The 27,935-nt window shown below is 41.9% G+C and overlaps 1 protein-coding gene across 3 annotated transcripts; it reads left to right on the forward strand.

Moving 5' to 3' along the window:
* Positions 1-1,537: 1,537 nt before the first annotated feature.
* On the forward strand, positions 1,538-27,935 carry adat1 (adenosine deaminase tRNA specific 1). 3 transcript variants are annotated; one of them, XM_021569157.2, is made up of 9 exons: positions 1,538-1,862; positions 1,991-2,056; positions 2,166-2,220; positions 2,322-2,452; positions 6,040-6,535; positions 7,192-7,337; positions 15,266-15,365; positions 15,571-15,657; positions 27,035-27,935. In XM_021569157.2, the coding sequence occupies exons 1-9, from the start codon at positions 1,580-1,582 to the stop codon at positions 27,165-27,167; spliced, it is 1,497 nt and encodes a 498-aa protein (XP_021424832.2). In that variant the 5' UTR covers positions 1,538-1,579; the 3' UTR covers positions 27,168-27,935. The 3 variants fall into 3 exon arrangements, with proteins under 3 accessions (XP_021424832.2, XP_021424822.2, XP_036809576.1); XM_021569147.2 differs by having other exon boundaries at positions 6,040-6,664; positions 27,035-27,934; XM_036953681.1 differs by lacking the exons at positions 15,266-15,365; positions 15,571-15,657; positions 27,035-27,935 and adding an exon at positions 9,617-10,358 and having other exon boundaries at positions 6,040-6,664.

Genomic DNA, 27,935 nt, shown 5'->3' on the forward strand with positions numbered 1-27,935 from the left:
TATATGTTATGATTATGCTACCATAATCGTTCCATTAACTCAGGTGATCTGAAATTCACCAATGTGAAAAAGGACACTTTTGGAGCCTATAGTGGTTGTTTAGAAATGTTATTTCTGGCCAAGTCAGGATATTAAACTGAGGACCTTTAGGTCCATTCTTCCACTTCCTCAAACATAGCAAAAACATAATTGTCATTGTTTTTCAGCTTATCATGATGAATAATAAACACATATTATGAAGAAGCCTCAATAGCATTTTTTAAATGTTTTTCCTAATTTCTTCCTCCTTTTTCTTCTACCCCCTTTCTTCCCCTTCTTTCTCGCACTTAACATATTATTGTTCCCCAGCTCCACCAGAAGCAACGCCAGGACAGTGGGTTCGATTCCCTGGACCATGCATACATAAAATGTATACACGCATGACTGTAAATCGCTTCGGATGAAAGCTTCTGCTCAATGGCATATATAGTATTATTATAATATATTGCACCGTAAACTATTTGCTGTACATTGTGTCACAGTAAAATGGTGGTCCATTCTACTCAGGAGATTTTGTCAGGCGCTATACTTTTGCTATGTTCCGTGTTTTTTGGCACGTTATTGTTCTTATGTGCTGTCATTTTTGGACCGGAATTAAAGTGCGCCTGTTTATTACACTCTGCTCTCCTGCACCTGACTTCGCCTCCCGTACACACCCCTGACAAGTGTTGTAGAGACTGGTGTCCTTCTGGCAGGTTCTACAATCTCAGCCAAGGAACTGTAGTTCTGTCATAGTGGTCAGTGGGTTCCTGGAGAACACTGTGCTCTTGGAAACGTTCAACACTCTATAAATAGCTTTATACCTTTCTGCAGATATAAGCCTCCTCACAATTATATCTAAGAGTTCTACAGACTGTTATTTGGACTTCATGGTATAGTTCCTGCTCAGACATACACTGTCAACTGTGAGACCTTATATAGATAGGTGTTTCTTTCTAAATCAAGTTGTTGTGACATCTCAATGATGACTAAAGAAAATTGGATGTACCTGAGGTTAATTTGGAGTGTCATCATAGCAAACGGATGTGAATACTTATATAAATTAGATATTTCTGTAACACAACACCATTTTTAAATAAGTCAAGGGGTATGAATAATATGAAAAAACAATTGGCCACTCTTTAAGGGCCACAAAATGAGCAGAGTCTCTCCTTGGGGTGTAAACTCTGGATTTGGAAACTAGAAGTGCTCCTGAGTAGAATGGACCCCATTTTTACTGCAATACAATGTACAGGAAATTGTGTAGAGTCCAATAAATTATAGAAGTATATACAGAAAAAACATCGTTGACCATTTAGGCTTGAAAAAATAAACAAATGAATCACATACCTTGTAGAAATACTTAAAATTATTTGTATGATAACTACAGGTCTATCGATAACTGTACACATTTTCGCCCTAATTATTCATTTACAAAGTATACAGGATTGGACTCTTATTCTGAAGGATTCCATATATCCGTGACCTGGAAGTGATTAGCTATTCTTGCCTGCTTCACACGGAGCATGTCTTGTGTGCAAATAAGAATGTGTGTAATGCAATGAATATTGGCTGTATCGTTGAAATACATATACAAGAGAGACTACGAATAACCGTGTTTTATTCACTTTACGTACCTTCACAACAGGCTGCTGCCACCATAGTTAACCAGATAGCTAGTTTGTTTAAAACTCGCTGCAATATGTGGACCGCCGATGAGATTTCCAAACTGTGCTACCAGCGCTTTAGCGAGTTGCCCAAGAGAGGAAAGCCCGAGCCGGGCAGAGAGTGGACGCTTTTGGCCGCCGTAGTAAAGTGTTCAGTGTCCCCGAATCAAGAGAAAGGTGATATATAAATGCATGTCGTTAGCTTTGCGTCATCCCCTTCAGTTCATGTTAATACAAATATTGTACTTGATTTTTCTACCAGAGTGAATGTCAGTACAATAAAGGCTGTTTTATCTCCTTCACAGTTGAGGAGGTAGTGTCATTGGGAACTGGCACTAAGTGTATTGGGCGCTCAGCCATGAGCTCAAAGGGTTGGTATACCTACACAGCCCCACACATACACACACACACTTTATCTTTCACACACACACACACAAGGCATAGACAGGTAGTGGCTCACTCACTTTCTCGTCCAATCAGGAGATGTGCTCAATGACAGCCATGCAGAAGTCATTGCCAGGAGGGGTTGCATTAGGTGAGAGTGTGTCATGCATGAGAGCAAGACCTGTTGGTAACATTTGTTTGTGTGTATGTATGTTTCACCCATAATAACATACGCCTACTTTGTTTGTGCAGGTATCTGACTGAGCAGCTGCGGATGGCAGTATGTGGGCAAGGCAGCACTGTGTTCTGTCAGGGAGAGGAGATGGGAAAGTGGAAGGTGCAGTCAGGGGTGTCTTTCCTGTTCTTCACAAGTCACACACCATGTGAGTTTGGTTGTTTGACATTTTGTTGTTCATGAGAACTATAGGCCTTATAGTCCCAGTCAGTATTAAAGTCCAGGTAGCAGATAATGGACCCCATCAGATATTTATGTAATTGGTGCTGTATATTTACGCAATAAGGCCCAAGGAGGTGTGATATATGGCCAATATACCATGGCTAAGGGCTGTTCTTGAGCGCAACGCAGAGTGCCTGGATACAGCCATTAGCAGTGGTACATTGGACATATACCACAAACCCCCAAGGTGCCTTATTGCTATTATACACTGGTTACCAAAAGTAATTAGAACAGTAAAAAGTTACAAATCATACCTGTGGTATATGGTCTGATATTGAAACTTTATTTAAATAGGCAAGTCAGTTAAGAACAAATTCTTATTTACAATGACGGCCAAACCCTGGTGACGCTGGGCCAATTGTGCGCTGCCCTACGGGACTCCCAATCACGGCCGATTGTGATACAGCCTGGATTCGAACCAGGGTGTCTGTAGTGATACCTCTAGCACTGAGATGCAGTACCTTAGAGGCTACTCGGGAGCCCAAAATACACCACGGCTTTCAGCCAATCAGCATTCAGGGCTCAAACTACTCCGTTTATAATAACTAGTATACATGGGTTCTAGCTTGAAAAATTACCAAGACTGCCAGAAAGGCCCAAACGCAAGATCGCAATTTTGATGACTCACACGGTGAGCTTACCGAAGCATACTGTACATGGTAAACTGGTGCGCACCAAATTGTACTTCACGTTTTAGTATGGGAAACGGCTGTGAGGATTTTGACAAAATTCACAACATATTGACACAATTACAATCTTTATAGAATAAAATGTAATTGAATCAATTACATGTTATGAGTGAACATTATCAAGCCAGCAGCAGATGAAACAAAGTGAATTATCTCCCTGGTTTTAGCTTGCTGTCTAGATGGCCAGCTTTAGGATATTTACTAGCCCATACCAGTGACAAACTTGGATATGTTATCAACGTATGGCAGTACACATACAAAATCTAGCTCACTTATTTTGCCAGCTAGAAAGGAAACAGACAACTAACTAGCTCCCCCGGCGCCACAGACACCATCCAACGAGCCATCCACACACAGAGAGCCCAAGTGCAGACAGCCAGCGGCTTCTTAAACACAACTCATGCAGCAAGCTCCAGAAATGCACTTGTCCCATTGAGCAAAATCCACAATCCACCCCTCTAAAGAGAACCTGGCTCCTTTCTCCGAAATGCCACCAGATCTATGATTGAATACATGGCTGACGCATCTCTGTTTAGCCCGACATCTACGTAGACACACAATATTTCGGCCACAGGGCTCTTTACAAAAACATTGACCTCCATCGTGACCAAATCTACTCTTTTCCAATAGTACAAGCCTATCTATAGCTCTCAGCCAGTTCTACTGCTTTTTTTCATTGTTCCCCTCTAATCAGGGATTTAGACCTTCGACACCAGGTGGGGGTACAATTGAGTATCAAGTACAACAGAAAACCAGCAGGCGCTGGACCTCGTAGGGTGAGAGTTGAATATCCCTGATCTACAGTATGACAGCACCAGCAGTTAGCTACCAACAGCTGGCAGACATGTTAATTTGGTTACTTTAGCGTTAATCAGTGTTATTTAGATGGAAGACGTGAGCTAAATGCGATAGGTCTATAACTTTAGTATTGAGGTAGGAAGATAGCTCTTTCACGTCCCCGGTGAAGCCCTGATAATTCTCTGCCGGTGCTGCTAGCTGTTTGTAATACTTTATATGCCAGGTTGTTGGTATGAGCAGATGCCCAATTCGCCAGCCTAATTCTCACAAATGTATCCCACTTTTTACGAAGTGTTTAATTTGCATGGCCATAGAGGCATACAGACATTTGCATAACAAGTGTTGCTACACCCTGCTACTAAACAAAGCTTGGCCATCTTGATAAATAAAAATGCAATTGCAAGCTAGCTCCATTAGGTGGTGGGCGAAGTCGGGAAAAACGTGAAGTTGATCAATCCCCGTCGAGGGAGGAGCAGATTTTTTGTGTGTATGACAGTAAAACATTCTTATGATGACTATAAAATGTGTTGGCACCTTCAATTCTGGCACATTTTCTCATAAAAAGTATATTTCAACACTGTCCGCTCAGGCAAATTTTCTGAACTGCTAAACTTGAAACCAATCAGAACTCCCGTACAAACCCTTCTATCTACGATGTAAAAACAGCCTCTTAGATTTAGCGGATGGAAACTTGTGGAATAGACACCAGCTGGAATGCGGTTTTAACCAATCAGGATTAGGCCCACCCGTTGTATAAATACTACTAACCCACAGGTGTTTTTTTGGGGGGGGGGAAGAAAAGTCTGTATACAATACATAATAAGTACATACATAGACAATGATAACATATGCTAGGGGGTACAACAAATTGCAGATTATACAAAGACCTTAAAAGAAACACACATTGATTGTTTTAACAGCTTTCTTATTAGAAGAATGTAGAATGGTCTTAATGTACTGCTCGTATTCCTTATAGAAAACACAACCAACCTGTCTATGAAGGGTGAGCCTCACTGTGACGCTGACCGTTGTGGGATTGTTTCCAAAGATAAAGCTGATGTGGAGAACACCTCAAACCCAACTTTTAGAACAATATTACAGTACTATAAAACCTTAAGAGTTTGTAATTTGGGAATGTTCTCTCTGGGTGCTGTAAGTTACTATTATATGTGTTTCTGGCATTGAGGAATAGCTGCTACATGTTGTTTAAATAGAATGTTGTGGCCCTGCCCGCCTGTGGAGAAAACAACCCATGTTACCCTATTGGCTCACTGCTTGTTTTGGTCAATTACAAGTCTACGTGTAAGAAAAGTGCATGCTTAAAATGTATTTTCAGCGTGGCCTTCTCCCAAGCGTTGTAACTACTTAGAAAAAGCATAATACTTTTCCTTCCCTCAGTTACATGACGGCACAAACGTTAGCCACGTGAGTGCTAGCTACCGTACCAACCAGAACTTTAAGCTAGCCAAGACCAAAAACACAAACTGACTAGCTATAAAGTTACAACTAGTGAGTGGAGTTGCAAACGGCCTATGCTAAAATAGTTAAATGTCATACCAGTGATGCAATGTTTTCCACACATAGCTACGTGTAGCCTACTTGGACACCGGATCCCCACATTTTTCCCGCTCTTCCACACCGAATAGCCTTAAGCCACAGGGCTCTTCTTGCAGAACCTTTTTGCATGTTTTTTTTATTTCTGTAAATTAAAGAAATCTACGACAAAGTTGGCTCATTTACAATGAGGGTCAATCAAATTGTATTGGTCACACATAAACATGGTTAGCAGATAGATGTTAATGCGAGTGTAGCGAAATGCTTCTGCTTCTAGTCCCGACAGTGCTAACAAGTAATCTAACAATTACAATGGGAAAGAATGTTTGTTTTCCCCAATTTCCAACTGAGTTATGTGTTTGCTAGCATTATATATACATGCATGCATAGTTGACATACCAGTTTCCTATGATGGTTAGAAGTTGTTAGAGCTGATATGCTTAATCAGTATGTTTCGCTGTTATGTCTCCAGGTGGAGATGCCTCCATCATTCCCATGATGATTGACCGCCAATCCCAACCCTGCCCACCAATAAGGTCAGATGAGATCATCCCCAATGGAACCAATGAAAAAGCAGAAAGACTGAACCCGAAACGCAGAGCGGAGACACAGACTGATGGGATCAATAAGCATCCTCGATTAGAAGAACCGGAGAAGTCACAGTATGAGCTACAGTGTGGTGGGAGCCTGGTTGAAAATCTTACTGACAGCCCTGCACAGGCCCATGCAGAGAGTCCAAGGCCGGAGGGGAAGAACGCTCTGACCAACGTGGTGTTAAGACAAAGGGACAATGTTTTGACACAACAGTCTCTACAGGACATACACCGGACAGGTGCTAAGTGTGTCCCTGGAGGACCAGAGGATCCCCTCCAGCCCGGGTTAGGGTACCACAGTACTGGGCTGCTGAGAGTGAAGCCTGGTAGGGGGGAGCCCACTCTGTCTCTCTCCTGCAGTGACAAGCTGGCCAGGTGGGCAGTGCTAGGTTTCCAGGGTGCGCTGCTCTCCCATTACCTACAGGGGGCAGTCTACTTCAGCGCAATAGTGGTGGGGAGATGTCCATACAGCCATCAGGCCATGCAGAGAGCTCTGATCACCAGGTGAACTACATATGGAAAGGGGGACACCTTAAGGGTTTAGGACTCTGAAAGAGTAAGATTAATGGAAAGTTGAGAGAAGATGTTAGAAGATGTTGAATGTGGAGGTGGGGCAGCTGGGGTATGAGTACAGTTTGTTAGTAAATACAGAGGGTTACAGTTGAGTGGGAGGGACACCAATCTTTAAATTCCCACCATGTCGTCAATGTCCTGTTCGGCCTCTTTGCTGGCATGTGTTGTTTGTGTGAGCCACCCGCTGTAGTTTTGTTGACCACCATCTCTGGTGGCTCATCATGTTACATGGCTGCTCACTAAGCCCTGGTGGTGTGAACTGTAAAGGAGCAAAGCCTATAACCTGTTAATGATATAGTCTTGCAAACTGCCTTTTTTTGTCCCATATTTGTGTTTTTATGTTTCTGTTTAGTTGTGTGTGTGAGACAGAGTAGGGAAACAGATAGTGATTAGTGACCTGTTTAAGCAGATTTTAGTATAACTAGAAGTGATTGATTGGTTCCTCTGTGTTTCTACAGGTGTTCTGAGGTGACAGCCCTGCCTGCTGGCTACACAGTGCAGCCTCCAGAGCTTCTGCAGTCCAGCCTGGAGTTTGCTCACAGCCAGGCACAGACTGAGCACAATCATCAGCCCGGCAAGGGCAGAGTCTCACCTTGTGGCGCAGGTGGGATTTAAAACATGTTTTTACCCATCTGTACAGTGCCTTGCGAAAGTATTCGGCCCCCTTGAACTTTGCGACCTTTTGCCACATTTCAGGCTTCAAACATAAAGATATAAAACTGTATTTTTTTGTGAAGAATCAACAACAAGTGGGACACAATCATGAAGTGGAACGACATTTATTGGATATTTCAAACTTTTTTAACAAATCAAAAACTGAAAGATTGGGCGTGCAAAATTATTCAGCCCCCTTAAGTTAATACTTTGTAGCGCCACCTTTTGCTGCGATTACAGCTGTAAGTCGCTTGGGGTATGTCTCTATCAGTTTTGCACATCGAGAGACTGAAATTTTTTCCCATTCCTCCTTGCAAAACAGCTCGAGCTCAGTGAGGTTGGATGGAGAGCATTTGTGAACAGCAGTTTTCAGTTCTTTCCACAGATTCTCGATTGGATTCAGGTCTGGACTTTGACTTGGCCATTCTAACACCTGGATATGTTTATTTTTGAACCATTCCATTGTAGATTTTGCTTTATGTTTTGGATCATTGTCTTGTTGGAAGACAAATCTCTGTCCCAGTCTCAGGTCTTTTGCAGACTCCATCAGGTTTTCTTCCAGAATGGTCCTGTATTTGGCTCCATCCATCTTCCCATCAATTTTAACCATCTTCCCTGTCCCTGCTGAAGAAAAGCAGGCCAAAACCATGATGCTGCCACCACCATGTTTGACAGTGGGGATGGTGTGTTCAGGGTGATGAGCTGTGTTGCTTTTACGCCAAACATAACGTTTTGCATTGTTGCCAAAAAGTTCAATTTTGGTTTCATCTGACCAGAGCACCTTCTTCCACATGTTTGGTGTGTCTCCCAGGTGGCTTGTGGCAAACTTTAAACGACACTTTTTATGGATATCTTTAAGAAATGGCTTTCTTCTTGCCACTCTACCATAAAGGTCAGATTTGTGCAATATACGACTGATTGTTGTCCTATGGACAGAGTCTCCCACCTCAGCTGTAGATCTCTGCAGTTCATCCAGAGTGATCATGGGCCTCTTGGCTGCATCTCTGATCAGTCTTCTCCTTGTATGAGCTGAAAGTTTAGAGGGACGGCCAGGTCTTGGTAGATTTGCAGTGGTCTGATACTCCTTCCATTTCAATATTATCGCTTGCACAGTGCTCCTTGGGATGTTTAAAGCTTGGGAAATCTTTTTGTATCCAAATCCGGCTTTAAACTTCTTCACAACAGTATCTCGGACCTGCCTGGTGTGTTCCTTGTTCTTCATGATGCTCTCTGCGCTTTTGACGGACCTCTGAGACTATCACAGTGCAGGTGCATTTATACGGAGACTTGATTACACACAGGTGGATTGTATTTATCATCATTAGTCATTTAGGTCAACATTGGATCATTCAGAGATCCTCACTGAACTTCTGGAGAGAGTTTGCTGCACTGAAAGTAAAGGGGCTGAATAATTTTGCACGCCCAATTTTTCAGTTTTTGATTTGTTAAAAAAGTTTGAAATATCCAATAAATGTCGTTCCACTTCATGATTGTGTCCCACTTGTTGTTGATTCTTCACAAAAAAATACAGTTTTATATCTTTATGTTTGAAGCCTGAAATGTGGCAAAAGGTCGCAAAGTTCAAGGGGGCCGAATACTTTCGCAAGGCACTGTAGCTAAAAGGCCCAATGCAGGCTTTTTTTTATGTCAATATCAAAAAATGATTTATGTTTAACAATTAAGTACCGTAGTCTAGTAGATGTCCATTAAAATGGGCAAAAATAGCTAACATTTTGGGAGTGGTCTGAGTGGGGAGGGGAAAACTAGCTGTTATTGGCAGAGAGGTTTGGAACTCTTTGTCGTTGGTCTATTAACCAATTTACCGCATGGTGATGTCACCATGGAAAGCTGAAACTCCCGCCCATGCAAACCTGTTGATTAGAAGTTCCTGTGTAGTTACTGGTTGGAAATAGAATCTATCAGGAAATAACACTAATTTTAAAAAAAATAGTTTCAGCTGTTGTACAATATCATGTAAAAAAGAGGAAAAATATATATGTTTGATTGAAATGGGATTTAATTTTTTAGAAATAATACATTTTTCGCTTAGAAAATAGATGTGACAATTGCCTGCTACAGTGCCTTTCCTTTTAACGGTCTTGTGACAATTTAAAACAGCTTGATGTAATGACATCACACTAAACAAAAAACTAGAATGTGGATAAAAAATTCCACAGGGCACACCACACAATTTCAACATTGCTAATTGGGGTTATATTTGGTTTACAGATTGTATTTGGAACCCCATCGCCCCCGTTGCCTCGATGAATTGGTTTGACCTCTCTTTTTTGTTCAGTGCTTTTAGAAAGCATTAGTTACACCACTGGTGTTTTTAAAATGAAAAGGCACCTGCAAAATAATTGTATCTGTTTTGTTGTGCTGTTAGATTTGTGTCATTATTTCATGTCCGATGGTGTTGGTCCAATGGTGTTGTTAGATATAATTTGAGCTGCGTGTACCATAAGGGAATTCATTATAATCTTACTTTGCTTGTAAGAACCATGATGCGCAATGGCATGTCTGATTAGGCTTTGCTGTAGGGCAGACTCTGTGTAGCCTTCCATCAGCCTACCAAAGGTTGCACCTTAGCAAACAACTGCATGTCCGGTAGCTCGCAGACTGTCAATGAGTAGCTCGCAAGTAGATAAGTGAGAAATAATCAGTAGGCCTTATATTACATGATTAAATGTTTTCAAAAATCATCCTCCCCAGGCTGTTTACAGGCAATTAACACCATTCTGCAATTTTGCCATATACTTTCAGTTACATATTGGGATATTATTTTTGACGGTACAGTGCATTCGGAAAGTATTCAGACCCCTTGACTATTTCTACATTTTAGTACTTTTACAGCCTTATTCTAAAATGAATTAAATTCTTGTTTTTTTGTTCTCACCAATCTATACAAAATACCCCATGACAAAGCAAAATGGTTTTTATTTATTTTTTGCTAATTTATAAAAATGACACAATTGAAATCACATTTACGTAAGTATTCAGACCCTTTACTGAGTACTTTGTTGAAGCACCTTTGACAGCGATTACAGCCTAAAGTCTTCTTGACGCTACAAGCTTGGCACACCTGTATTTGGGGAGTTTCTCCCATTCTGCTCTGCAGATCCTCTCAAGCTCTGTCATCTCCAGCAATGTTAGATGTTAGATCGGGTTCAAGTCTGGGCTCTGACTGGGCCACTCAAGGACATTCAGAGACTTGTCCTGAAGCCACTCCTTCATCAAGGATCTCTCTGTACTTTGCTCTGTTCCTCTTTCCCTCGATCCTGACTAGTCTCCCAGTCCCTGCCACTGAAAAACATCCCCACAGCCTGATGCTGCCATTGCCATTCTTCACCGTAGGGATGGTGCCAGGTTTCCTCCAGACGTGATGCTTGGCATTCAGGCCAAAGAGTTCAATCTTGGTTTCATCAGACCAAAGAATCTTGTTTCTCATGGTCTGAGTTTCCTTTAGGTGCCTTTTTGGCTAACTCCAACCAGGCTGTCATGTGCTTTTTACTGAGGAGTGGCTTCCGTCTTGTCAATTTACCATAAATGCCTGATTGGTGGAGTGCTGCAGAGATGGTTCTCCTTCTGGAAGGTTCTCCCATCTCAACAGAGGAACTGTGGAGCTTTTTCAGTGTGACCATCGGGTTCATGGTCACCTCCCTGACCAAGGCCCTTCTTCCCCAACTGCTCCGTTTGGCCAGGTAGCCAGCTCTAGGAAGAGCCTTGGTGGTTCCAAACTTATTTCATTTAAGAATGATGGAAGCTACTGTGTTCTTGGGTACCTTCAATGCTGCAGACATTTTTTGGTACCCTTTCCCAATCTGTGCCTCGACACAATCCTGTCTCTGAGCTCTACGGACAATTCCTTCGTCCCCATGACTTGGTTTTTGCTCTGACACGCACTGTCAGCTGTGGGACCTTTATATAGACGTCTGTGTCTTTCCAAATCATGTCCAATGAATTTAGTTTACCGCAGGTGGACTCCAAGTTGTATTTGTATTCATTATGGATCCCCATTAGCTGCTGCCAAGGTAGCAGCTGCTCTTCCTGGGGTCCAGCAAAATTAAGTCAGTTTATACAATTTTAAAAACATTACAATACATTCACAGATTTCAAAACACATTGTGTACTCTAAGGCCCCTGTTCTACCACATATCTACAGTACAAAATCCATGTGTTTGTGTAGTGCGTATGCTATCGTGTGTGTGTATGCATGTGTCTGTGCCTATGTGTTGCTTCACAGTCCCGATGTTCCATAAGGTGTATTCATATCTGTTTTTTAAATCTAATTTTACTGCTTTCTTAAGTTACTTGATGTGGAATAGAGTTCCATGTTCTCATGGCTCTATGTAGTACTGTCTGCCTCCCATAGTCTGTTCTGGACTTGGGAACTGTGAAGAGACCTCGTGGCATGTCTTGTGGGGTATGCATGGGTGTCCGAGCTGTGCGCCAGTAGTTCAAACAGACAGCTCGGTGCATTCAACATTTCAATACCTGTCATAAATACAAGTAGTGATGAAGTCAATCTCTCCTCCAATTTGAGCCAGGAGAGATTGACATGCATATTATTAATATTAGCTCTCTGTGTACATCCAAGGGCCAGCCGTGCTGCCCTGTTTTGAGCCAATTGCAACTTTTTTGTGGCACCTGACCACACAACTGAACAGTAGTCAAGGTGCAACAAGACTAGGGCCTGTAGGACCTGCCTTGTTGATAGTGATTTTAAGAAAGTAGAGAATCGCTTTATTGTGGACAGACTTCTCCCCATCTTAGCTACTACTGCATCAATATGTTTTGACCATGACAGTTTACAATCTAGTGTTACTCCAAGCAGTTTAGTCACCTCAACTTTCTAAATTCCCACATTATTTATTATGAGATGTAGTTGGGGTTTAGTGAATGATTTGTCCCAAATACAATGCTTGTAGTGTTAGAAATATTTAGGACTACCTTGCCACCCACTCTGAAACTAACTGCAGCTTTTTAATTGTTGCAAATAATTTCAGTCACTGTAGTATCTGACATGTATGGTGTTGAGTCATCCGTATACATAGATCCATTGGCTTTACTCAAAGCCATTGACATGTTGTTAGTGAAGATTGAAAAAATGAAGGGGCCTAGACAGCTGCCCTGGGGAATTCCTGATTCTACCTGGATTATGTTGGAGAAGCTTCCATTAAAGAACACCCTCTGTTCTGTTAGACAGGTAACTCTTTATCCATAGTATAACAGGGGCTGTAAAGCCATAACACACCTATGTTTTTCCAGCAGCAGACTATGATCAATAATGTCAAAAGCCGCTCTGAAGTCTAACAAGACAGATCCCACAATCCTTTTATCAGTCATTTATGTAAGTGCTGTGCTTGTTGAATGTCCTTTCCTATATGCATGCTGAAATGCTGTTGTCAATTTGTTTACTGTACAATACCATTGTATCTGGTCAAACACCATTTTTCCCCAGAAGATTACTAAGGGTTGGTAACAGGCTGATTGGTTGGCTATTTGAGCCAGTAAATGGGGCTTTACTATTCTTAGGTAGCGGAATGACTTTTGCTTCCCTCCAGGCCTGGGTGGCACACATTTTCTAGTAGGCTTAAATAAAAAATATGCCAAATGGGAGTGGCAATATCGTCCGCTATAATCCTCAGTAATTTTCCATCTTGGGGAAAAAAATACTACTACTCCCTTCACAGAACAACCCAAACTGTCTCTAACCAGAAGGGAAAGAGGAGTGGGAGTACATTTAGTGTCTAGTTTGAGAAACAAGTCCTCAACTGGCAGCTTCATTAAATAGTATCCGCAAAACACCAGTCTCCACGTCAACAGTGAAGAGGGAACTCCGGGATGCTGGCCTTCTATGTAGAGTTGCCTACCATTTGATTTACAGTTGTGCACCGGGGCCTCCCACTCTTTCTATTCTGGTTAGAGCCAGTTTGTGCTGTTCTGTGAAGGGATTATTACACAGCGTTGTACGAGATCTTCAGTTTCTTGGCAATTCATCGCATGGAATAGCCATAATTTCTCAGAACAAGAATAGACTGACGAGTTTCAGAAGAAAGGGCTTTGTTTCTGGCCATTTTGAGCCTGTAATCAAACCCACAAATGCTGATGCTCCAGATGCTCAACTAGTCTAAAGAAGGCCAGTTTTATTGCCCTTTTAAAATGATACACTTGGATTAGCTAACACAACGTGCCATTGGAATACAGGAGTGATGGTTGCTGATAATGGGCCTCTACGCCTACGTAGATATTTCCAGCTACAATAGTCATTTACAACATTAACAATGTCTATACTGTATTTCTGATCAATTTGATGTATTTTAATGGACAACAAAATGTTATTTTCTTTCAAAAACAAGGACATTTCTAAGTGACCCAAAACTTTTGAATGGTAGTGGACTTGGATGTGTAGTGTCAGGCATGACATGCCAGCAAAAAACGCTAAGGTTGCTCATCTTGTCAATGAAAAAATCATTAAAGTAGGTGGCAATATCAGTTGGTTTTGTGATGAATGAGGCATCTGATTCAATGAATGATGGAGCTGAGTTTGTCTTTTTCCCAAAAATGTAATTTAAGGTGCTCAAACTTTTTACAATCCTTCTTTGTCATTTATCTTTGTTTCATAGTTTAGTTTCTTCTTTTTATTCAGTTGAGTCACCTGATTTCTTCATTGCATGGTCTGTGAGATTTGGTGGGCGGTCCTCTTTTGGCAGGGTTGTGGTGGTGCTATATTCTTTCCATTTTTTTAATAATGGATTTAATGGTGCTCCGTGGGATGTTCAAAGTTTCTGATATTTTTTTAGAACCCAACCCTGATCTGTACTTCTCCACAATTTTGTTCCTGACCTGTTTGGAGAGCAACTTGGTCTTCATGGTGCCGGTTGCTTAGTGGTGTTGCAGACTCTGGGGCTTTTTAGAACAGGTGTGTATGTATGTATGTATGTATGTATGAATGAATGTATGTGTACATACATGCATACATACTGATCATGTGACACTTAGATTGCACACAGGTGGGCTTTATTTAACTAATTATGTGACTTCTGAAGGTAATTGGTTGCGCCAGATCTTATTAGCAAAGGGGGTGAATAGATATGCACGCACCACTTCTCTGTTTTTTTTGTTGAATTTTTTGAAATAAGTAATTTAAAAAAATGTCACTTTATCAATTCGGACTATTTTGTGTATGTACATTACTTGAAATCCAAATAATCTATTTAAATTACAGGTTGTAATGCAACAAAATAGGAAAAACGCCAAAGGAGATTAATAATTTTGCAAGGCACTGTATCTATTACCTCGTACCCCTGCACATCGTTTCGGCACTGGTACCCAGTGTATATATAAGTTATCATTACTGATTGTGTATCTATTATTACTTTTATTATTACGTGTTTTATTTTTATATTATTTCTCAATTTTCTTTGTCTGAATTTTTGGGATTGGCCCGTAAGGAAGCATTTCACTGTTAATCCACACCTGTTGTTTATGAAGCATGTGACAAATTTGATTTATAGTTACGTGATGATATCGCATGCTCCGCGTACCTTCAAATTATTTGCCAATCATTGTTAATGCGAAAAACATAGTTTCCATACTTTTTTAGACCAGTTCTCCTGTAGCTGCGGTTTCCATTACAATGTATTCTTTGCGATATTGCTTTTGTTGAATTAACCTGGGTCAATGGAAACCTGCCTACTGTCTCAACAGGTGACACCTTGTTCTTCATTCTTCACCCTATTTGTCCTCTGTCATCTCATTTCACCGCATGTGTCCTTTCTAACCAAATGGTTTCTCAGCCTAAGGGTCTTGTCTGTTTTTATGTGATATATTTGCTGATCTACATTGAGTCATGAATGTTATCTCTCCTGTTTTCAGCAATCAGCTGGTGCGCTGTGTCGGATCAGCCACTAGATGTCACTGCTAATGGCTATAAACATGGAGTGACCAAGAAGGCTCTGGGCACATCAAAAGCAAGGTAACAGCCGGTACTTAAAAAAAACAAATAGGTTTGTTGTTTAGGCACAAGTTAGAAATATTTCTATCTGGCCAGTTCCCTTTTCATGTGTTAACCCAGAATTATGCACCTTTAATGCACAGGCTGCCTGCCTCTCATCACATTGGTATATGTATTGTGTTAAGTCCCCTGAACTTCAGATTGACGCCTGGCTTTGTCTTTTCAGGTCTCTTATTTGCAAAGTGGAACTATTTCATTCTTTCCTGTCACTGCTGGCTGTCACTGACAAGTCCCACCTCCCTGAATCTCTAAGGTAATTGTCCCTCTGAGAAGAACAGATGACTGCCGTCATCATAATGTAATTTCTAAATATCCTGTTCTCAACCACTTATTCTGTTTGATTAGTGGATAGCGTGCTGTCTGTGAAGTGCCAAAAATATTATATTAATTCATTTAAAAGGGGTTTCAATTTCCTGCATATGATTTGATATTAGATCAAACGTGTGTGTATGTGAGAGAGAATCCATTAACAGCACATTTAAACAACAATACCCAAGGATTCATAGGCATTTAGGGTTCGCTTTGCTTTCCCGTTTTTTAAATTTTTTAAAAAGTCATTGCAATTTAAGTTACATTTTTCTTTATCCCATTTACATTTATGTATAAAATATTTACCATACATAATAAAAATATTATTTATGTATACTTTGTTCTGATCCAAATCCTGATATATTAAATAAAATATCCTTACCATTAAGCTGAAACCTAGAACCAGTTAAAAATAATGCTCAAGATCTGTCCCAAAAAATCTTAGTGCCAATACAATCATAGAAACTCCAAGTCATTTATTCTATTTGACAAAAAGCACACTTTAAAACAATGTCAATTTAAAATCGTGGAAGTACCTGGTTAACTGGATAAAATAAGTGAATGATTTTAAGACAATTCACGGACTTTGTAAGTGACGCAATACTTATTATTTCAATTCCATACCGCTGGGGGCCTCCCGAGTGGCACAGCGGTCTAAGGCACTGCATCGCAGTGCTTCAGGTGTCACTACAAACCCGGGTTCGATCACAGGCTGTGTCACAGCCGGCCGTGACTGGGAGACCCATGAGGCGGCGCACAATGGGCCCAGCGTTGTCTGGGTTAGGGCCGGCCAGGATTTCCTTTTCTCATTGCGCTCTAGTGACTCCTTGTGGCGGGCCAGGTGCCTGCAAACTGACTCTTAAGCGAGCAGTGTGTCAAGAAGCAATGCGGCTTGGCAGCGTCGGGTTTCGAAGTACGCATGGCTCTCGACCTTCGCCTCTCCCGGGTCCGTAGGGGAGTTGCAGTGATGGGACAAGTCTGTAACTACCAATTTAGATATCACGAAATTGGGGAGAAAAGCAGGCTCGGTACATATCTTCCGAATATCACTATTAGTGCACTTTTTATAATCCTTGAGGCGCACACCATGTAATGGGATGCTAAAACGTAATTCCTCTCATAAACATAATTTCCCTGTCTTTATAAGACTTGTGGGTATTGCATCAACAAACTATGGCATACTCCTTCACATCACTGGAATTCCATATTTATTAAAAAACTCAACAATTTATACAGTTGTCCATTTTCATTAAATAATTGTCTTTTCAGCTTCTGTGCCCTCTAAAATAATGGCATGGATTATACAACAAGAAGAGTAACACGGAACCCAAACCGGCTGCGCGCGTGCGCCATCGTGCATACATTTATTTTGCCCCCCCACACCAAATGCGATCATGACACGCAGGTTAAAATATCAAAACAAACTCTGAACCAATGACATTAATTTGGGGACAGGTTGAAAATCATTAAACATGTATGGCAATTTAGCTAGTTAGCTTGCACTTGCTAGCTAATGTTAATTTGACCTATTTATCTAACTTGCTGTTGCTAGCTAATTTGTCCTGGGATATAAACATTGAGTTGTTATTTTACCTGAAATGCACAAGGACCCCTCTTCCGACAATTAATCCACACATAAAATCGCATCTTTCATTGTATTACCACGACTACTGGCAAAACAGATCACCTTTCAATCACCCACGTGGGTATAACCAATGAGGAGATGGGAGAGGCTGGACTTGCAGCGCGATCTGCGTCAGAAATAGAAAGGAGTTCTATTTTAGCCCTTGGCGTCGCAGAGGCTCGTTGGCGTAATAATTGAATAACATGGATTTCTACATTTATTTTGCGACGCTCGCGCACGCGACGGGTCCTGTCTGGTCAGCATGTAAGACTAAAAATGATATCCTGCACACTAACATTATCTCGATTTATTTGTCCTATTGGACTGTATCAACACTTTAATTGTTTGCAGTTTGCACAATGAGTGCTTTCTATTTTTTAAAGGGTCAAGTTACCAGTTAATACGATTGTAAAAGTTAAAATACATTCACTTAGCTATACACACAACACACACCATTCACATAGCTATATATGCAACACACACTGCTTCTAAAGTCAGAGCCTCTCCACTGGAAAAGCAGTGTTGTCAGGGCATGGAGGGTTGAGGTGGATGTCCAGGCTGATGAAATGCAGGGTCTAGGCCTCAGAGCCCCGAAGGGCATCTTTACACTAGACTACTTTGACGCCACAAACTAGGTTAATGAGAGATACTTGTGTAGTGTAAAGAGACAGATCTAGATTCAAATCTTTCACTACCTCCGGAGGTAGTGTGGGAGACATCTACGCTAGAGGTTGATTCTGGAACAGGACTCCTGTGGGTCTTGCCGGAATGGGAGTGAAGTTCAAGAGTAAAGTTCGGGACAGGATCAACAGTCATAAACAGTTTAAAAAATATATTTTATGGAGCGTTTAATATAGTTTACTAAGTAAAAATGTATTTAAACATCTTTTAATTTCCCCCCTCCCCCTTTAGTTAGCTTACTCTTACGCACCTTCCTCCAGTTGTAGCCAGTTACTACTTTACCTCAGATGCACAGAGACATACACAATTCCACATGTCAATATGATGAGTTCATCTGACTCAGGGTGAGTAGAAGGGCTGCCTTCATTGCCAAATTCTCATAATGTGGTTATCATCATCAGTGTGCGCTGTGCAGAAAACTGTCTCGTGGGTGCTGAGCAGCAGCTACTCACACGCAGAGCACACTATCCACGGTTTCGTACAGTTATGAATATTCATGCCTTTTTAAAATGGGGTTTTCCAGGCCTGGAAAAGTTCTGGAAAATGATCAAATCCAAAAAGTTTTGGAAAATTCAAGGAAATTAATATTTTTTTATTTAACCTTTAACTATTTCTGTTAATGTGATTTATTTAGACATCGTTTTAAAATATTGTATCAATAAAAATGTCATCAACATATCAGCCAGGATCAGCATGTTTGCTCGACGAGTGGGCCGTTGCTCGGAGAGAGACAGTCGGACATTGCAGCAGCAGGTAGGCCTATAAAATAGGATAGAGAACAGACTAATAACTAGGTAGCCAATTCAAAGACATATATTGTACCCTCAAGTTAACTGTTTAGCTATTATTCGCATGTATTAATGTTTTCATAATTTTACGTCACTCGTGAATAAAAGTTTATTCGCTTTTTTTAACGATTCATATGATTAATTTCAATTTTTTTTTGACGAAACAATTCACTTTTGCCATTGTATTAGTTGGGATTCGATTCAATCGTGGTGAATGGATTCATGTGAATAAAATATTTGTGAATCACAAGCAATTATTTTAGGAAACAAGATTTGATGTAGCCTTTTGGATTATGTGTCTTCTGAACTTGTTTTGTAGATACTTGCAGTTGATTTGGACATCCAATGTATGGGACGTTGCGACGGGTTTGAAAAGAATGTGAATTAAGACTACTGTGAATAGTGTCTTAATAATAAAGGAGTCTTTTTGCACCAGGTATGGTTGTTAAACATTTGCCAGATGTAAGTTTAATTGCAAAGTAAACACTTCTGGTAGCTAAGCTAAATATGACTAAACTTGAAAAGGTACATCCCCTGAAGAAAATGTGTGGGCTTGATTCAGCTGAATAAAAATATATGTATCCTACCATAGCCATTTGATCTTTGATGTATTAAAGTAGCAAATTATTTCAAAAGGCATAAAACCTATTTGGTTGCTATGTTATAGTAAAGGGTGGTCAACCATCCTCCAGGAGAGCTACCTGGTGTGCAAGCTTTTATTCCAGTCCCCCTCCAACAAACCACGTTTTAGAAATGAGCTGCTCAACCGGACCTTGATAAAAATGTCTCTGATGTGTTTGAGCAGGGCTTGATCAAAAGCCTGCACACCCAGTAGCTCTCCAGACTGAGGGTTGATCACGTGTTTTATACCGTTGCCTAACAGGCATTCTGATTTCTGGTGGGTTAAGTGCTGTGTAGAACGACAGGAGATGGTACATGGGATCAGAGAGCAGCCTTCCAGTGTTGATTCCACATTCCTCTGACGTTTTATATGTACATAAAAAAGTAAGCGCTAATTGTTGGTCATGGAAATTTGGTTAAAAGTAATGGAAAAGTAATGAAATCAGTCAATGTGTATGAACTGGTTTTGGCTAGCAGAAGTTACTTTTCGTAGCAGGTTGGGAGAACTTGCGCAGCACATAATAATTAACGTGGCAGTTTAGGAAAAGGGTTAGGGTAAGCTAAAACTGTCCCGTCGCGACTCGAACATATCTAGTTACAACCAGGCCAGCCATGATTCTGCATGATGAGCGGGGGACAGACGGACGAGCAGCTAATTTGCTAAGGAAGTTATTTCTGATTTCTGTGCGTAAAAAGTAGCAGGGGACGGGAGTGATTTTCATCGGGAGAACACAGGAAAGTTCTGGGGTTATAGGACTGTTGCCGGATTGGGACTGGAATGAATTTTCACTCCTGTGTCATCCTCGAATCTACACCACATACCCCCCCCCCCCCCCCCCCCCTGAAAAGTACAGTCAACAGCTCTCCCACACCACATGCAAGAATTACCTTAAAACCAGTAGACATAATTTTTGCTCTGTTATAAGCAGTCTCACATAGCCCTTTACACTCGTAAACCGTGTACGGTTGAAAATGGCAGATTTGAACATTGATAAGCGCCTAAATTGGAACTGTACTGTAACATGCTATACACTGCTATTCATGCTTGACAATTTCTACTCCCCTTTCTGGGATAGCTACAAGCCCCCCCTTCGGCAAATCAGATCACGCTTCCATTTTGCGCCTCCCCTCCTACAGGCAGAAATTTTAACAGGAAGTACCTGAGGCAAGGACTGTTCGATGTTGGTCAGACCAATCGGTATCTATGCTTCGGTCACGCGGACTGGGATATGTTCTGGGTTGCCTCTGAGAATAGTATGGACGTATACAGGATGTTCAATATCTCTCTCATCACTCAATACATAGGTTTACCTCCACTGTATTCACATCCTACCATACCTTTGTCTGTACATTATACCTTGAAGCTATTTTATCACCCCCAGAAACCTCCTTTTATTCTTTGTTTTAGCCGTACCCTTATCCTACTCCTCCTCTGTTCCTCTGGTGATGTAGAGGTGAATCCAGGCCCTGCAGTGCCTAGCTCCACTCCTATTCCCCAGGCGTTCTCTTTTGATGACTTCTGTAACCGTAATAGCCTTGGTTTCATGCATGTTAACATTAGAAGCCTCCTCCCTAAGTTTGTTTTATTCACTGCTTTAGCACACTCTGCCAACCCGGATGTTCTAGCCGTGTCTGAATCCTGGCTTAGGAAGAACACCAAAAATTCTGAAATCTCCATCCCTAACTACAACACTTTCAGACAAGATAGAACGGCCAAAGGGGGCGGTGTTGCAATCTACTGCAAAGATAGCCTGCAGAGTTCTGTCCTACTATCCAGGTCTGTACCCAAACCATTTGAACTTCTACTTTTAAAAATCCACCTCTCTAAAAACAAGTCTCTCCCCGTTGCTGCCTGCTATAGACCACCCTCTGCCCCCAGCTGTGCTCTGGACACCATATGTGAACGGATTGCCCCCTCCATCTATCTTCAGAGCTCGTGCTGCTAGGCGACCTAAACTGGAACATGCTTAACACCCCGGACATCCTACAATCTAAGCTTGATGCCCTCAATCTCACACAAATTATCAATGAACCTACCAGGTACCACCCCAAAGCCGTCAACACGGGCACCCTCATATCATCCTAACAAACTTGCACTCTAAATACACCACAGCTGTTTTCAATCAAGATCTCAGTGATCACTGCCTCATTGCCTGCATCCGTAATGGGTCAGCGGTCAAACGACCTCCACTCATCACTGTCAAATGCTCCCTGGCCGGGGTATCCTGGAAGGATATTGATCTCATCCTGTCAGTAGAGGATGCCTGGTTATTTAAAATAAATGCCTCCCTCACCATCTTAAATAAGCATGCCCCATTCAAGAAATTTAGAACCAGGAACCGATATAGCCCTAAGTTCTCTCCAGACCTGACTGCCCTTAACCAACACAAAAACATCCTATGGCGTTCTGCATTAGCATCGAACAGCCCCCCGTGAAATGCAACTTTTCAGGGAAGCTAGAAACCAATATACACAGGCAGTTAGAAAAGCTACGGCTAGCTTTTTCAAGCAGAAATTTGCTTCCTGCAACACAAATTCAAAACAGTTCTGGGGCACTGTAAAGTCCATGGAGAATAAGAACACCTCCTCCCAGCTGCCCACTGCACTGAGGATAGGAAACTCTGTCACCACCGATAAATCCACTATAATTGAGAAGTTCAATAACCATTTTTCTATGGCTGGCCATGCTTTCCACCTGGCTACCCCTACCCCGGTCAACAGCACTGCATCCCCCACAGCAACTCGCCCAAGCCTTCCCCATTTCTCCTTCTCCCAAATCCAGTCAGCTGATGTTCTGAAAGAGTTGCAGAATCGGAACCCCTACAAATCAGCCGGGCTAGACAATCTGGACACTTTCTTTCTAAAATTATCTGCCAAAATTGTTGTCCTGTTGTCCAGCCCCTGGCAGTCTCTATGGGGGTGCCACAGGGTTCAATTCTTGGACTGACTCTCTTCTCTGTATACATCAATGATGTCGCTCTTGCTGCTGGTGAGTCTCTGATCCACCTATACGCAGACGACACCATTCTGTATACTTCTGGCCCTTCTTTGGACACTGTGTTAACAACCCTCCAGACGAGCTTCAATGCCATACAACTCTCCTTCCGTGGCCTCCAATTGCTCTTAAATACAAGTAAAACTAAGTGCATGCTCTTCAACCGATCGATGCCTGCACCTGCCCGCCCTTCCAACATCACTACTCTGGACGGTTCTGACTTAGAATACATGGACAACTACAAATACCTAGGTGTCTGGTTAGACTGTAAACTCTCCTTCCAGACTCACATCAAACATCTCCAATCCAAAGTGAAATCTAGAATTGGCTTCCTATTTCGCAACAAAGCATCCTTCACTCATGCTGCCAAACATACCCTTGTAAAACTGATCATTTTACGGATCCTCGACTTCGGCGATGTCATTTACAAAATAGCCTCCAATACCCTACTCAATAAATTGGATGCAGTCTATCACAGTGCCATCCGTTTTGTCACCAAAGCCCCATATACTACCCACCATTGCGACCTGTACGCTCTCGTTGGCTGGCCCTCACTTCATACTCATCGCCAAACCACTGGCTCCAGGTCATCTACAAGACCCTGCTAGGTAAAGTCCCCCCTTATCTCAGTTCGCTGGTCAACATAGCAGCACCCACCTGTAGCATGAGCTCCAGCAGGTATATCTCTCTGGTCACGCCCAAAACCAATTCTTCCTTTGGCCGCCTCTCCTTCCAGTTCTCTGCTGCCAATGACTGGAACGAACTACAAAAATCTCTGAAACTGGAAACACTTATCTCCCTCACTAGCTTTAATTAAGCACCAGCTTGTCAGTGCCCATCTATAATTTAGCCCAAACAACTACCTCTCCCCCTACTGTATTTATTTATTTATTTATGCTCCTTTGCACCCCATTATTTCTATCTGTACTTTGCACATTCTTCCACTGCAAATCTACCATTCCAGTGTTTTACTTGCTATATTGTATTTACTTAGCCACCATTGCCTTTTTTTTGCCTTTACCTCCCTTATCTCATTTGCTCACATTGTATATAGACTTATTTTTCTACTGAATTATTGACTGTATGTTTGTTTTATTCCATGTGTAACTCTGTGTTGTTGTATGTGTCAAACTGCTTTGCTTTATCTTGGCCAGGTCGCAATTGTAAATGATAACTTTTTCTCAACTTGCCTACCTGGTGAAATAAATAAATGTTGTTCCCACTGTGACAATCAGAACTTATCCAAACCAAAAACTGGATCGATGGCAGCATGCAACAGATTCAAGAATGACGCAATCGACATCGCACTGCACACTATCCCATCTGGACAAGAGAAATGCCTACGTGAAACCCTCATGAACTTCTACAGTTGCACCATTTGAGTGAGTGCTGTTGGGCTGTATCACCACCTGCTACGGCAATTGCACCGTCCGCAAATGCAGGGCTCTCCAGAGGGTAGGGAGGTCAGCCTAACTCATCTTTGAGGACACAAAGCCTGCCTCTAGGACATCTACAGCACCCGGTGTCACAGGAAGGCCAAGAAGATCATCAAGGACCTCAGCCACCTGAGCCACAGCCTGTTCACCCCGCTACCATCTAGAAGGCGGGGACCGCACAGGTGCATCAAAGATGGGACCGAGAGACTGAAAAACAGCTTCCATCTCCAGGCCATCAGACTGTTAAATAGTCACCACTAGCCGGCCTCCGCCCAGCCCCCTGCACTGAATTTAGTCACTGTTACTAGCTGACTACCACCCAGTACTCTACCATGCATCTCAGACTGCTGCTCTATGTACATGGTCATTGTACATTGTCACAATGTCACTTTAATAGTGTATACATACTGCTTTACCCACTTCATATGTATTTACTGTATTCTAAAGGCTCATCCTATATAACTACTGCTGTACACACCTTCACTATTCATATACTGTCTATACACACCATCTACAGTACATTTGTAAAGTATTCAGACCCCTTGACTTTTTCAACATTTTGTTACGTTACAGCCTTATTCAGCAGTCTACACACAATACCCCATAATGACACAGTTAAAACAGTTTTTTAGAAATGTTTGCAAATGTATTACAAATAAACAGAAATATCTTATGTACCTAAGTATTCAGACCCTTTGCTATGAGACTTCGAATTGAGCACCGTTGCATCCTGTTTCCATTTATCATCCTTGAGATGTTTCTACAACTTGATTGGATCCACCTGTGGTAAAGTCAATTGATTGGACATTATTTGGAAAGGCACACACCTGTCTATATAAGGTCCCTCAGTTGACAGTGCGTGTCAGAGCAAAAACCAAGCCATGAAGTCGAAGGATTTGTCCGTAGTGCTCTGAGACAGGATTGTGTTAAGGCACAGATCTGGGGAAGGGTACCAAAAAATGTCTGCATCATTGAAGGTCTTCAAGAACACAGTGGTCACCATCATTCTTAAATGGAAGAAGTTTGGAACCACCAAGATGAGCAATCGGGGGAGAAGGGCCTTGGTCAGGGAGGTGACCAAGAACCTGATGGTCACTTTGATAGAGCTCGAGTTCCTCTGTGGAGATGGGAGAAACTTCAGAAGGACAACCATCTCTCCACTAATCAGGCCTTTCTGGTAGAGTGGCCAGAGGGAAGCCACTCCTCAGTAAAAGGCACATGACAGCCCGCTTGGAGTTTGCTAAAATGCACCTAAAGGACTCTGACCATGCGAAACAAGATTCTCTGGTCTGATGAAACCAAGATTGAACTATTTGGCCTGAATGCCAAGCATCACATCTGGAGGAAACCTGGCACCATCCCTACAGTAAAGCATGGTGGTGGCAGCATCATGCTGTGGGGATGTTTTTCAGCGGAAGGGACTGGGAGACTAGTCTGGATCGAGGGAAAGATGAATGGAGCAAAGTACAGTGATCCTTGATGAAAACCTGCTCCAGAGCTCTCAGGATATTCGAATGGGGCGAAGGTCCAACTTCCAACAGGACAATGACCCTAAGCTCACAGCCAAGACAACGCAGGAGTGAGAAACAGACACCTCACAAGTCCTAAACTGGCAGCTTCATTAAATAGTACCCGCAAAACACCAGTCTCAACGTCAACCGTGAAGAGGCGACACCTGGATGCTCGCCTTCTGGAGAGCCTTGCAGGTGCAAGCAGTGCATTTGCCATACCAGGCGGTGATACATCCTGACAGTATGCTTTCAATTGTGCATCTGTAAAAGTTTGTGGGTTTTAAGTGACAAGCCAAATTTCTTTAGCCTCCTGAGGTTTAAGAGTCTCTGTTGCACTTTCTTCACCACACTCTGAGGCGGCAGGTAGCGTAGTGGTTAGGGCATTTGACTAGTAACCGAAAGGTTGCAAGATCGAATCCCTGAGCTGACAAGGTAAAAATCTGTTGTTCTGCCCCTGATCAAGGCAGTTAACCCACTGTTCCTAGGCCATCATTTTAAATAAGAATTTGTTCTTAACGGACTTGCCTCGTTAAATAAAGGTAAAATATATATTTTTTAACTGTCTGGGTGGTCCATTTCAGTTTGTCAGTGATGTGTACACCAAGGAACTTGAAGCGTTCCACCTTCTCCACTGTGGTCCACTCAATGTAGATAGGGGGGTGCACCCTCCGCTGTTTCTTGAAGTCCACGATCATCTCCTTTTGTTTTGTTGACTTTGAGTTAGAGGTTTTTTTCCAGGCACCACACTCCCAGAGCCCACACCATCTCCCTGTAGGCTCTCATCATCGTTTGTAATCAAGCCTACTACTGTTGTGTTGTCTGCAAACTTGATGATTTAAGTTGGAGGCATGGGTGAAAAGGGAGTACAGGAGGGGGCTTAGCACGCACTCTTGTGGGGCTGCAGTGTTGAGGATCAGCGAAGTGGAGGTGATGTTTCCTACCTTCACCACATGGGGTTGGCTGTCAGGAAGTCGAAGACCCAGTTGCACAGGATGGGGTTGAGACCCATGGCCTCAAGCTTAATGATGAGCTTGGAGGGTACTATGGCGTTGAATGCTGAGCTATAGTCAATGAACAGTGTTCTTACGTAGGTATTCCTCTTGTCCAGATGGGATAGGGCAGAGTGATGGCGATTGCATTGTCTGTGGATCTATTGGGGCGGTAAGCAAATTGAAGTGGGTCTAGGGTGGCAGGTAAGGTTGCGGTGATCCTTGACTAGTCCCTCAATGCACTTCATGATGAATACTTATTGACTCAATACATTTTAGCATTTTATAAATGAAAAAAACAATTCCACTTTGACATTATGGGGTATTGTGTGTTAAGGCCATTATTAAGACAAAATCAGAATTATTCCATTTTAAATTCAGGCTCTAACACAACAAAATGTGGAAAAAGCCCAGGGGTGTGTCTTACGTCAGTGTGTCGCTTAGAAGTGACACGATCTGATGTAAGACGATGCCCACAGAGGACAGGAATCCTTGGGGCATGTTTCCACACCCTGGAAAAATCTTTAATTTCCTCAGTGACAAGGGTTCATTCCACATAAATAGAATGACTCATTCTTATTCTATAGTTAATTTATCTAATATCTTGTGATTTTAAGAGGTTAATATCCCATGGTAACTGCCACTGAGGTTCTGTGTTTGTTGATTGTGTCTGTAGGGGAAAGGAGCTCCAGACGTACTGGGACTACAAGCAGGTGGCTCAGTCGTACCAGCAGGCCTCGCTGCAGCTGCGCTCACAGGCCTTCCCACTGTGGCTCCGCAGTGATCGCGACCTGCTGCAGTTTCACTGAAACACAGCACAACTGTGTACTAACCAGAAACTGGTTAGTACAGAATGCTGTGTGATTATTAGAGGGACATAGCCAAAAACATGTGAAAGGACACAAACATACTGTCAGGAAGCATTATTTTACTTCTGGATGTGCCAAGGAGACCAAATTTGGCAGTACATGCAAAGACATGAGTTTAGAAAGGGCTTGGAGCTCACATAGTCAGTATCCCCATGTAGCCAACTCAGATATAAATCACTTGGCTTGGAATGTGTTAAAATTCCACTAGAACAATGCATGACCTGTTTTTCAAATTTATTTATCTGTTCATTCTCATTATGTTCATGAGATCTGCGTCATTGATTTGTGTGACAGTCTTTGTTCCTGTATGTCCAGGATGTTATGTTATATTATTACAGTATTACTTCTGAATATTTTTCTGTTGCTAAAAATGGATTGGTTGTTTTGAATGAGTACAGATAGTAATTTAGTTGTTTTTTTTTATTAGGTAGTCCAGCTACCTTTCATATATTCAAAATATTTGGAATATACTGTCTTTAAAGATAAACAGATTCAACGTTGTTAAATTAAAACAAAAAAGTTATTACTGTATAGCTGATTATCTTTAACTGCTAATAGTACTGCAATAACATTGCCAAACGTATTTTTCCTTTTCCATCCATCACTACCACAGAGAGGCGGCTGCCTACTTAGACTTGATATCATTGGCCACTTTAATAAATAGAACACTATTCACTTTAATGCCACTTTAAGAATGTTTACATATCT

Source organism: Oncorhynchus mykiss, chromosome 2, assembly GCF_013265735.2.
Source record: "Oncorhynchus mykiss isolate Arlee chromosome 2, USDA_OmykA_1.1, whole genome shotgun sequence".
NCBI classification, from domain to species: Eukaryota; Metazoa; Chordata; class Actinopteri; order Salmoniformes; family Salmonidae; genus Oncorhynchus; species Oncorhynchus mykiss.